At 35.9% G+C, this 13639-nt stretch overlaps 1 protein-coding gene across 5 annotated transcripts in view; it reads right to left on the reverse strand.

Moving 5' to 3' along the window:
• Positions 1-13639, reverse strand: part of LOC113059243 (rho GTPase-activating protein 33-like) — a 45602-nt gene that overhangs the window by 7627 nt on the left and 24336 nt on the right. For all 5 annotated transcript variants that reach the window (XM_026227596.1, XM_026227591.1, XM_026227592.1 and 2 more), the window contains 13 exons: positions 12710-12796; positions 12343-12480; positions 11454-11546; positions 10909-11031; positions 9455-9532; positions 9285-9366; positions 9008-9073; positions 5537-5686; positions 5353-5455; positions 5010-5154; positions 4439-4521; positions 4245-4352; positions 3105-3250 (listed from right to left, as the gene is read on the reverse strand). In XM_026227596.1, the coding sequence (XP_026083381.1) occupies positions 3105-3250; positions 4245-4352; positions 4439-4521; positions 5010-5154; positions 5353-5455; positions 5537-5686; positions 9008-9073; positions 9285-9366; positions 9455-9532; positions 10909-11031; positions 11454-11546; positions 12343-12480; positions 12710-12796 (1402 nt within the window). The remainder of the gene's footprint in view (positions 1-3104; positions 3251-4244; positions 4353-4438; positions 4522-5009; positions 5155-5352; positions 5456-5536; positions 5687-9007; positions 9074-9284; positions 9367-9454; positions 9533-10908; positions 11032-11453; positions 11547-12342; positions 12481-12709; positions 12797-13639) is intronic.

A 13639-nucleotide genomic window follows, 5' to 3' on the forward strand; every position in this document is an offset into this window, starting at 1 on the left:
CTTGCGAAGAGCTTTGTTGGGCCTCGGCAAGCCTGTAAAGTCTGGGACATCAGACGAGTAGAGAAATTGAATACAAAGCCTACAAAAGTATCACATTTTAGCATTTTGAGAAAGAGTTTAAAGCTTGAAATGCATTACATATAAAAGCTGTCTGCTCAAAGCAATATTTGGGGTTAATTTGTAGAAGATACCTATGATTAATACAAAAACTTAAGCTGACATAACAGATAAAAAAACTAAATGACACTTTACCTTCTGTCATTGTCAGGAGTTGAGTCCACAAACAGATACACTATAGCTCAGATTTTTTATTATAACATCCATCCTATTCCCCCACCTTACCAAATGATTTTCTTCAATGTCCTACTTAATGAAAACCAGATATATATAGTGGAAAAGATCAATTAATAGCAACCAAAAACATTTAGCCTAATATTAAGATTTTCTTCTCACACAAAACAAAAAAAAAAACTGCCAAAAAATAAATGTCAACCAAAGATTTTATTGCCTTACTGTATATCCACCTGTGTGCTGTACAGTTTTAACATGTCATTTACATAGTCAAACGTCTTTTTTTACAGTTGTCCTCGAACATAAACAACTGTCAAAATAATCCATCCATGTGGAAAATTGCATCGCTAAAAGACATACACTAAAGTTCTAAAGTTTGGGCTTGGTAAGATATTTGAAAGAACTCTTGCTCACCAAGACTGCATTTATTGGATCAAAAATATAGTAAAAACAGTGCAACTGTGATATTTTAATAGATTTTAGAAGAATTTCTCCAGTCTTCAGTTTCACACGATCTTCCAGAAATATTTTTGTTGAAACCATATTTTTTCTAGGAACAGAAAATTTACAAGAACTGCATTTATATAAAATAGAAATAATTTGTAAAATTGAGTATATATGTCCTTCCTGTCACTTTTGATCAATTAATGTGTCCTTTCTGAATAACAGTATTAATTTCTTCCACAAAAAAATCTTACAGAGCCCAAACTCTTGCGTGAAAATCCATCCATCCATCGATGAATACGTCTTACTGATTTTTCAGAAACAATACAAGGGAGTTTTTAAAGGGATAGCATCGATTACCACCGGAGCTGTGTAGAACACTTTTTATGATAGCTGGACGCGCTTTATTGGACTTCTTTTTAGACTACTGGAAAATAACACCCACTGACTGCCATTATATAGCTTGGAAGAACCAGTTTTTTTATATATAACTCTGAATGGATTTGTCTGAAAGAAGGAAGTCATATAGACCTAGGATGCCTTGAGGTTGAGTCAATCATGGTGCAATTTTCATTTTTGGGTGACCTATCCCTTTAACTCAGCAATATGTACTGTCACTATAGCCCCTTTAGCAGGCTTGGCCAGGTTTTTCCTGGTAGAACAGATTGTGATTTGAGTGTCCACTGCAGATGGTCAGTCTGGATCTCATATCATGGAGAAGCGTCGTAGGTCTGGGTCCAGATAGGAGGGGTCAGTCAAACAGGACTCCCCCCTTGCCTCCTGAAGACTAACCAGGCGCGTTCGGGGCTGGCGTGAGATCTTGTGCTCCGCCCCTCTTGTCACTATGGAAACACACAGCTCGCACTCAGTAAGCCTCACTTACACATGGGTGAGGCCCATGTAAACATGTTCCACAGTGCTGTGTTAGCAAAGCTCATCACGAGAGACTAACTTATGAAAATCACATGTTTTATAGGGCTGGGAGACATATTAAATATTTACAATGTATGAGAGCAATATGAAAAACTTTTTAACAGAGTCTCTGATTTAAACCTCAGTAAATTTCAAAAGGGTTTGGAAGTTTTTTGATCATTCAAAAAAAATAAATAAAGCATATTCAAGTAATAACTACTGCAACTATGCATATTCCATATTGCTGGATACAAATAAAAATGATTAATTATTAAATATTTTCGGGTTAATTTTGTGCAAAACTGTGGAAAATACGCCTTGAACATTTTAACTAGATTTTTTTTATTGTATATTAATTCTTAATGCTATGAATTTATATGTCAGGAGTGGCAGTTTGGTTGAAATTATGGTTCATTATGCATAAAAACATGACTCATTTTTTAAGAGCAAATTCATATACTGCTGCTCAAAAGTTTGAGGTCAGTAAAATTTGAAAGAAGAGTTTTTTCATGAAAATATAAATTGATGTTCAAGAAATAACACTTGTCAATAACCAATGTTGAAAACAATTGTGTTGCTTTAAATATTTGTGGAAACACAAGTCCCCCCCCCAAGATTCTATGATTCTATGAAAAAGAACAACATTTATTTGAAATAGAAATCTTTTGTAACTTTAGTTTCACTTTTGATCAATTTAACGCACCCTTGCTAATTACAATTATTAATTTCTGACCCCAAAATTCTGAATGGTAGCGTAAATATCAAGAAAATATTATTAAATAAATGTAATACATTTTTTTAACTATATCACCCAGCCAAAATATATTCAATTTGTTGATTATCATAGATATTTAAGAAAAGACAGGAAGTCACAGGCCTTGTTATAGGAGTCATGTATCACTATTAAATATGAAAACAATAATAACTGCATCTCAGAAGGGAAGAAAACTGGAGAAATGAAGGCCTGGAGGCTGCATCAGATTCCTCTTTAAACCAAAGGCTGGCAGAGGAAGTTATTAGACACATTCTCTTAATCTGTGGCCATAATTCCATAATGAAAACAAGCCAGAAGAAACATTACATCTGGTGCATTTGCTACTATATCAGTTTACCAGACAGCTCTGTTACAAAACATAGTGCATTGTCTGCATAATCAGCATCCTACCTAAAGTTTGTCACAAAGATTGTCACATTACAGGATTGGCTTCTTCCTAAAGGATACAATATTGTTGCCAAAAGAAAGCATCTTTGAAGGCAGCATAATTAAAATGCTTACCTTTTTGCCTTTGATGCCTTAAAATGCTGCTTATGTATGGCACTCAAAACCAGATTTTGGAACAAAACCAACATCTTTAAACGGTTTAATAAAAGTGCTGTTTTAAGACACCGGATGGAATGAGTGGTTTAATGATGAGTGTGAACAGCTTCAGAGAAACAGATTTGTAGGTTCAGCATACCTGCACTGAAACGGCCAACGGAAGTGAAGGAGTCACTGAACAGAACTTCCACATTGCTGAGCAGAAACTCCACAACCACGGACTGGATGCGCACTTCTTTAAATGGATCAGCGCCGTTTAAGCCTGCTGATTCAATTTCTTTGGACCTGACACAAAACAACAGCAGAGTTTTAATTTGAAGCCTGACCCTGTACTCGTAAAAACCACAACAAAAACCATGAATGACAGAATACAAATCTCATACAAGTGTTTTCAGCAGTAACAAATACTTATATTTTTAGCAAATAATATTACAAATATTTTTAAATCTTGATATTCAATGATCATTCATATCACTATTTCTGAGAAGACCAAAAGCATGGCTTAAAGTGAAATTAGGCATCAAAATATTAGGGCTACAGATATATAAATGCACAGCAGAAAAGATACATAATTAAATATAAAAAAATCTGGCAAAGAAAAATAGTTGTGAGCTGAAATAATAATTTAGTTATCACTTACATTATGGCTACTTACCAATAAATTAGTGAATAAATAAACAAAATATTCATTTGAGCTGAAAAAATACCCCTTTTTGACTCTTTCAGATATAAAACTAGCAGTTTCCTAGTAATACAGTACATTAAACAAAAATATTTGACTGCAGAATTTTCTGTGTGACCAATAAGAATCAAGTATTCTGTCACTGACCAATCAGAATCAAGTATCTAGGAAAGCCATGTAATAAACTGACCTCAAATGATCATGTCATCATTTACTCACCCTCAAGTTGTTACAAACCTGTATGAGTTTCTTTCTTCGGCTGAGCACAAAATAATATTTTAAAGAATGTTGGTAACCAAACCGGCAGAACAACAGTAGCCACTGACTTCCATAATATGTTGGTTAGTTACCAACATTCTTCAAATGATCTTCTTTTGGAACAACATGAGGGCAATTAAATGATGACAGAATTTTCATCTTTGTGTGAACCCTTTAACTGCTTCCACTATCAACCATAATCAAGCTGATGATAACTTGAAAAAAAAAGAAGAAGAAGAAGAAGAAAAAGAAGAATACTAATACTATAATATACACTAATATTATTTATTACGACAGAAAAGGATATTATGTAGACAATAATTCCCACTTAGGGGTTACCTGAGCAGGTTGGGGGCCCAGACAATGGCCAGATTCTTAATGTGCATGTTCGTCTCTCCACTGCAGGTGGCCAAACGGGCCAGGTGTCTGATGAGGTACTCCAAAGTGCTGAAACAAACACACAGACATCACCTGCGGTCAGAAAACACACAGAAATCTGCTTGTGATCCATGAGTAGTGATTATTGGGGTTACCGGTAGTGAGGAGGAGGAAGTTGCTGGATAACATCATGTACTTTCACCATTCTCTCCTCCTCTGTCATCTCTCCCATACATTCCTGAACAGACAAGAAAACACAGCTGGCTTAGGAACTTAAACATTACTTGAAGGTGCCCAGTTGTACAGAGGAAGTCTCCCTTACCTATGTGGCATTTATTTGATCAAAAATATAGTTAAAAAAAATAGTTTTTTTTTTTTTTTTTTTTTTTACAATAATTCCAAGTTGTACATTTACTATTTCATTTTTTTTTTTATTCCAGTGATCAAAGCTGAATTTTCAGCATCATTACTCCAGTCTTCAGTGTCATGTGAAATCATTCTAATGTGCTGATTTGTTATTATCAGTGTTGTTATTAATGTTATTATCAGTGTTGAAAACTGATGTGCAGCTTAATCATTTTTGTGAAAACAAAAACAATGGAACACACCATCATAAAAAAAAAAAAAAAAAAAAAAAAAAAATCAGTAATTTTGTGATATTGTCGTTTTGAAACCCTAATTTTGCAAAAGCTTTGGACATAATTTAATAGACCCGGAATGACTTACAGCAAACTTCTCATAGAGTTGGTACGTGAGCAGAGGATTGGGCAGCTCTCTGAAGTAGAGTTTACACAGCGAGCCGACGCAGTGAATATCCTGCATGTACATATCTTTCGTCAAGTCTGGAACATTTTCACAGTCAAACTCATGCCTGATCAGGATGAGATGCAAGAGGAGAACAAATGTCACGATCGTGCATATAAATTCACATAAATTATCATTGAAAATGTCTGCACAGAATAAAGGAATGAACAGAGATAACCTTTATATAAACTTCTAGAATAACTGATGGTAGTTTGAAATCCTGAAAAGGAAATCAGGGCAGGATCTGGGACATGATTGGACACACCTGAGTTTCTGTATGTTGGAGGACACACCAGAGTGTCTGTAGATGCCATCCACCACTCCATGCTTCTCTATGAACTCTGAGCAGCTCTTTAGGACCTGCGGCACTGAAATTTGACCAATCGAAATTACACTTTCTGCAATGTTCCCTTTTCAAAGCACATTCAAAACATACTCTGATTCTGTACCATCTTGGCCAGAGTTGAGGAGATGCTCGCCAAGGTCGCAGCCGAACACCCGTTCTTTCAGGATTCCCCTCTGCTTTAGCTTTTGTTTGGTGGGTCTGGACTTCATGAAGGTGCGCAGGAAGCCTATCAGCTTGCCGTGTTTTTTGGACACTACCAAAAGGGGGTGACAGAGAGCTAATCAGGCAAATGAAAATGTGGACTGCACACTTTCACACACTTCATGTTGTACACCGCTTGCTAGACACTCAGCAGGAAGCATCTGTAAAATATGCTTCACTTGATAATATGTGTGTTCGTTTAGGATACCTGCAGAAGGGGTTTTAAGTATATAATAAAAAATAAGTGAATTTATGCAAAATAAATATTACACTTAAATTGATATAAAACATATACAATAATACTTAAAACCCCTACATTTAGTTATGAATGACTTTTTGAATGACACTTATTATGTAAATAAATGGGATTGTAAATCTCTCCGCTTAGTAAAAACTCCTGAGGTATATTAGGCTAAAAAAAATGCTACGTCTTCAAATTTCATATGGTGGCTGACTTGGCTCATACACTCGCCATAATTTCCAATCTCATTAAAAAGTTACCTACAAACTTCACTAACAGGTGAACTGAACAAACAAATGAAGCCTCCACTTGAGTACACTGACCCCTTGAGTGACGAAAACCACACAAATGAATGCACCTAAAAAAGCCAACCAGTAAGCTCTAATCTAGAAAGTTACAACAGGTTGTGTTTCATATAAATCAGCCCTAGGTCGAAAAAACATATTACTCCCAATAGGCGATATAGATTAGCCTGGTAATACCAAACTCTGCTACTTCGCTTTGCTTCGTAGACAGAAGCTAAATAAAATTGAGCGGAAGTACGAATTCTGACGTACATTAGTCAGGCTAGAAATAGATATACATCAGTGATTCTCAACCTTTTTTAAATCCAAAACTGAAGAGAAACTAGAAGGAGTAATATATTAAAATAATTACAAAAGATTAAAATAATTAAATTCCGTTATTTCAATAATTTAATGTTCTTAAGGGTTTACATTTTTTATTGCAAATTAATTTACATGAATTTTCTAATTTGTGCTTACAAGGTTTTTACAACCGTTTGCTTTTTACTCAGAAATGGCATTTTTCATTTGATAAAATATTTTAGAGCTCGACAAAATTTACAGAATTCATAAAATAATATATAATAACCGTAATCCTATGACTTAAGACTTTATTAATTATAATGTTTCTTCCAGGTCTACAATTCACACTTTCAAGAGTTCCTTTTATATCCAGGTTGAACAACCCTGGTTCTTAAATAAAAACAAAAGGAAATTCTTAATATAAGAAATATGATTTTTTGCGTATGTTATGTCTTATTTGAATTATTTTGAATCCATCGTGAGGTTTGACCCCATGATTGAGAACCACTGCTATAGATGCATCACAAGCCTCAGGGTCAATGACCTGGATGAAACAAATGTAGGTTAACAGTTAAACAGGTTAAATGAGTGCCTTCCGCAGCCGTACAGCAGACATCAACATGTTGGTTATGCAAGTCATCATTAATGCCATCTAAAAAGAAGCACTTTTAGAAATTTGCAGAAATTTTGCATTGCCATGGCTTAACCAAATGTAACTAGCTAATCTCTTCAATGCTTCTGTTCTGTGATAAATGAAAGTAATTTTGATAGACCTTTCCTCTGTTTGTCGCTGGAATCTAATTGCATCGTGTTAAAATGTTTGATATCACATAGATCATGCACGATCAAAATCAATCCTCACAGCCTATTAACAGATTCTCATTTATACAACAAGTGGCCTGTAAATCTTCAGCAGATGCTACAAAACGATGTCCACATGAACACTGAATTATACAACATTTCTGCTGTTTCTCCATCATCCAACACCCATGCTCATCCTCTCCGAACCTCCCACACTCCCTCTGCCTGCTGTATAAACAACCACAATCTGTGTTACAAACCCTGCTTGTCTCAAAGGATAGGAGGCGTTAGAAAAAGGCGGATACAGAAATATTAGTTTAGGTAAATCCACTGAAGTTGTTACCAGCCAGGCTTAGGAACCAAGGATGAAGAACTGAGAGAAAAAGAAAGGAACACAATCGACAGAAACATCAAAAGCATTTAATTAATTTATCATTAAATAATTTCATTAGGAGATGCTGCTGTTATGTAGCAGACTAAACAACAACCTAGAATCTTAAATACAAATTTGTTTTGACTGCAGTGCCTTTCAACGCCATTAAAATAACCTTGAAAACAGCAGTCATGCCAATATCATCTGCACTAGAACATCAAGTAACCAAAGCATGCATTCCTGAGAAAAAAACAACAACTACGGCTGGGCGATATATCATCTATTCAAATTATTAGTGGCTGACCGATGTAGGATTTTCAAAGGTTGGTGCAAACAGTTTGGGGTCATTTATCATTTTTAAGAAATGTTTCTTTATTAGCAAATCAGCATATCAGAATGATTTCTGAAGGATCATGTGATGCTTAAGACTGGAGTAATGGTGGATATATTACATTTTAAAACTAACTACTAACTAATAATTAGAAAAAAATATATATGTTATTCAAAAATGGTAATATTTCACAATATCACTATTTTAACCATGCTTGATTCTGACTGGTTGACAATATTTATCAGTAACCGCAGAACAATTTGGACCCAATGTTCACTGCCAAATTATTTTAGTTATGTCAAAGCCACTTGCAGCTTACTATAGTCAAAGAAACAAAACCACATAGGGGTTGAAATAACTATGAGAAACCATTTCCTTTATTATCTATCTCTGCTTCTCTCTCTCTTTTATACACACACCTACAGACTTTCACTTGATACAAAACGTGTGACTTATTAAAAACGTTTTGTTATTTAACAGGAGTGACATTTCTCAGTAGCAATGGTAGCGTCATTATTTTTGAAGCAGATAAACTTGCAACTTTGCTATTAGTAGAGACGATACTGTCGAATACAGCTGACAGTCACAGACATTTAAAAATGTCTTGAAATAAAACAAATGTCCCTTGTTGTGTTAACTATGGTATATAGGTGGAATAACTGACTGTAAATTTCAGAAATATATTGCACATTCAAGGAGGTAATGCAGTTACAATGTAGTATATATTGCCATTTAAAGACAGCATGACATGAAAATATATTTCCTAAATGCATTTTTTTAGTGAATAATAGTTTTTTGAAAATGTTTTGAAATTGTAATGTTTAATTAAAATGCCATGATGTATGCTAGACTTCTCTAATCAGTTAAACCTGCTCCTAAAAAAAGTTTGCATACAGTAGTTTGCTGTAAAGTATGTCACAATACAAATACAAAAGAAAAGATCTGCTGCAACAGTGGTTTCATCGTGACTTTAATAATACACCCAGCCCTAATTGTAACTACTGAAATTTAAAATAATAATAATAAATAATTAATCATACATGATGTTGGAGAGGAAGGCCCAGTCGTGTTGGTAACACCAGGTTTGGAGCCCGGCGCATCCACTTCTGAAAAAGCCAATAAAGATGAACAACAAAATTATGTCTGCTGAAGCATTGATAAACCAGCAAGAACAGTTCACAAATGACAACACTTTCTCAGCAATATTGATTCTGGAAGTACATTTCTCCATCAATTTTGCAACAAGATTTTAAAATTGGCATTTTTACTTTCAGAACCCTCCTAAACTCTTGATACAGATCAAGACATGCATGATACCTTGCTTACTGACAGGAGCGCTGACCGACTGTGGCAACCTCTCTTTGATTAATTCAACACATTCACTGGGAAAGAAGCCAACCTAAAGAAAAGAGAGGGGAAAGCTGGGCTCAAAGATTACAGTTTTAATGAAGATGGCCCAAATCGGGTCCTTGGGTTTAGATTGGTACCTGGAATCCATGCTTTCCTCTCCACCACGTGGTGTCCTCTTTGGGTGGCATGTCAATGACTGACAAAATATCACCAACCTTTAGAAAGAGGAACAAAGACACATAGAAGCAATTAGCTCGCAAACAGACACACACGCACATCTAGTAAGATACACATGCAAATTAATTGTGCATTGAAACCATCAAAAAATATATTAGCACAGAAAAAGATGAAGACTTGAGTTAATATTTTTCAGCCACAAGCACATCAACATCTGCAATCATGTGCACTGCAGACAAAACACTTCATATATTCTCAACATCATCCAGTCACAATCAGATTAACGTCTTTATTAAAAAGCACTGTTGCATGCCGATATACACTCTGACACAAATTTTATAAAAAGAGGAAGGGATATAAAAAAAATATCAGTTCCTATCTCTAAGTGGAGAGCAGAACAAGAATCAAGCCTGAGATGAGAGAAAAGAGAAAAACAACAAGAGAGAAACTAAAAAAGTTTTGCGATAAATGCTGATTTTGGTTTGAAAAATCCTTGCCTAAATGTTACAAATTCAACAGACAGACAGATAGATTAATACAGAATTGCTAAATTGGTGCTAGGGTGCTTGGATTGGTTGCTAGAGTGTTTCTAGGTGTTTGCTAAGTCTTTGCTAGGTAGCTGCCAGGTTTTTCTAATTGGTTTCTAAGGCTTTTCTAGATGGATGCACAGGGTTTCGGAGAGGGTTTTATGGCATTGTTTCATGGTTACAGCAAGATAGATTTCTTGGTTGCTGCTAGGTTGTTCTGGGGGGTTGCTCAGGGGGGTTGCTCAGGCTTTACTAGGTTGTTTCAAAGGGTTGCTAGAACGTGAACTTGATGATTCAACAGACAGATAAAATAAGTGGTTACAAAGGTGCTAGTGTAACAAGGTCACGTCCGTTACACTAGGCAAAGTCATAAAGCATTTCTAGGTGGTTACAAAGGGTTCCTGAGAGGTTTTTATAGTCTTGCTATGTGGTAACAGCTAGTTATATAGATCTGTTCAAAAATAATGTCATAGATGTGCAAAATAATTTAATTGTGACAGACAGACAAAGAGAAACAGAGAGAGAAAAGAGGCCTCAATGTGTTCTAAGTTTGGGTCACCCCATTCTCTGGCCCAGAAAGAGATGCTGTATATGGAGTAGCATATAGGGAGGGGTGACAGGAATAGACATGACAGAGGAAGAGCAGAGAAAACGAAACAGGCAGGCTGTGCATGCACGTGCAGAATAAGGACAGGACAAGAGAAAGAGAGAACTCAAACTGGGTACAAGGTCTTTTGGAAGAGTTTGGAGTTTATGCTGAATGGAGCAAGCAGGAGCAAGTTGGCTTCGGCTTTGAAAAGCTAAAAGCTTTCATATGTCCCCTCTCAAAGCCCTGTTTTGAAAGGAAATATATCAAACACGGGGAAAAAAGTAAGTGGTCTGAGTACCTCAATGGAGATCTCATCGCTAGCCTGAGCAGTGTAGCGCTTGATGACGTGAGCAGCAGCGATGGCAGGGACGTTTAAAGATGCTTCCTCTTTTAGCAGGAACCTGTTGCCATGGTTGTCAATCTGTGGAGAGTATGAAAATCCATTTATTGTATTATTGCATGACTTCGGGTGGCCAAAATCTCAGAGCAAGATTCATTGAAACATGTCTTGGGCAAACAGATTCTGTCATTTTATTACCAAGAAGTATGAAATGTTGGGCAAAATGACAAAATCTCCTGTGATGAATGTGTATTTCATGCCCAAGTCTTTCCAAAAAGAAGATATTTTGAGAAATGACTTGTTTTGCCCATGCAATGGAAGTCCAATGGGCTCCAATGTTGTTTAGTTTCAATCACTCTTCAAAACATCTTTTGTATTTCACAGAAGAAAGAAAGGCATACGGGTTTGGAAAGTCATGATGGTGAACTATCCCTTTAAACAAATTATCTATTTTAGTGCATTTTTGCATTCTTGCATTTCTCTTTCCTTTGCTTGTCTCTCACCTCCATCCAGGAGAGAACCGGTCCACAGTTCATCTTATTGTCCACGATCATGGAGAGACGGTTCAGATACTCTGACAACAGTGGCGTGAAGATCTGCGTGAACAACATTCATGTTCAAACGGCAAATTCATTGAGCAGTCAAAGGTGTTACTAAAGAGCAATGTTTCAGGGTCAATATTAGTTAAGCTCGACTGACAGTCTTATTTTTCATATAAAAATATTTTGTGTAAGATTTAGATTCAGGTCAGTTTATATTTTTTAATTAAAGAAATTAATATGTTTATTCCGCAATAATCCAATAAACCTATTACAATTATTATTAAAGACATTCATGTTTCAAGAGATTTATATTTGCAAATGCTGTTCTTTTGAACTTTGTATTTATCAAAGAAAAATAAAAAATCCAGTTTCAGCAGCAAATCAGCATATTAGAATGATTTCTGAAGGATCGTGTGACACTGAAGATGATGAAGATTCAGCTTTTCATCACAGGAATAAAATACTTTTTAACATATATTCAACGACAAAACTGTTATTTTAAATTGTAATATTAATTTACAATCCTATATTTTACTATATTTTGCATTACTGTAAATAAACACAGTCTTGGTACACATAAGAAACTTCTTTTAAAAACATTATAAAAATCTTATTGAGCCCACACTTTTGCATCTAATCAAACCACCAGATTTAAAATAATCTAATGATAAAAGTGACATGTGAAAGATTAAGTGGTTTCCTTCCCAGCACACTCCCTAAGGGTCCGGTCACCAACCTACATAACTGGCCAACAAGCTCAATACAGAGCAGCTAACTCTATTAGTGGTACAACAAGAGCTACGTTGAAGCTAAATATGTTTGCATTAGTAGCCAGCCTAGTTGTGCTCACCTCCACCCGTTCTCCGATCTCACACAGGGCAGGAAGGGGCAAGAGCTGTGAGTAACGGCGGTCATAAATACACTGATGCAGGTGGGCGTCCAGCGTCCGGAACTCTTCATACGAACGCCGTACCATCCACGTCTTACCCTAGATTTCAGCGAGAGAGAGGGAGAGAGAGAGTTGGGGAAAGAGGGGCAGAGAGAGGAGGGGGGGAAGTCAACAAATTAAATGCCAACAGAAGAGAGGAAGATGCAAGATGCAAAACTATGTGTAAGGTACTGAATTATTTCACATTTGATACGGTCAGACGTGTTTTTTTTGTGGCAGGAGGGGGTGTTTATTATTAGCACTGACTGGGGCATGTGTGCCCACTCACCTGGCAGGACACCTGCACAAGGAAAACCAGATCTTTGGCACTGCCTGAGGTCCAGCTGGCATCGCTCTGCTCATTGGCAAACCGAAGCTGAAGGTGTAAAGTGCAGACATTAATTCATAAAGGTGGGAAGAAGTTCAAGTACACATAAACAAATGTTTAAAGGGAACGTTCACGGTCTTGCATCATCATTTAAGACTGCATGTGAGACCCTGGACCACAAAATCAGTCATAAGTGTCATTTTTTCTATTTGCTTGAGATACAACTACTTAAAAATCTGGAATCTGAGGGAGCAAAGCAATCTAAATATTGAGAAATTCACTTTTAAGTTGTTCAAATGAATTTCTTAGCAATGCAAAAATTAAGTTTTAATATATTTATGGAAGGAAATTTACAAAATATATTCATTGATAATGATTCTTTACTTAATATCCTAATGATTTTTGCCATAAAAAAGACAAATCTATAATTTTGGCTATTGCTACAAATATACCCCAGTGACTTAAGACTGGTTTTGTGGTCCCTCGTCACATGTTTTCACTATAACCTCTTATTACGTTATAAGAGCAACTAGTTGATTAGCCTTATATAAATTAGACTTGTTTTGTGTTCACTGATCCTGATCTGATATGTTTCTTAGGTCAAGTTTATCATTAGATATGTACATCTCACTGGGTGTTACTTTTATCATGCACCTGCATCCCATCATAAATGTGCATTTATGTATGAGCTTACAGGGTGGAAGCATTCAGTTGTACTTTCCATGTTTCATGTTCCTGACATTTTGAAATTAGTTGAAAGCAACAACTTAAACACCAAAAACATGTTCCGAATTGTATCGACTGTAACATCGCTTTCAGTCAGGACATATGAATTACTAGAAAATTGCCTGTTACTCATATTTGATGAGATGCAGCAACTCTCAAACACAT

Source organism: Carassius auratus, chromosome 41 (genome assembly GCF_003368295.1).
Source record: "Carassius auratus strain Wakin chromosome 41, ASM336829v1, whole genome shotgun sequence".
NCBI lineage: Eukaryota > Metazoa > Chordata > Actinopteri > Cypriniformes > Cyprinidae > Carassius > Carassius auratus.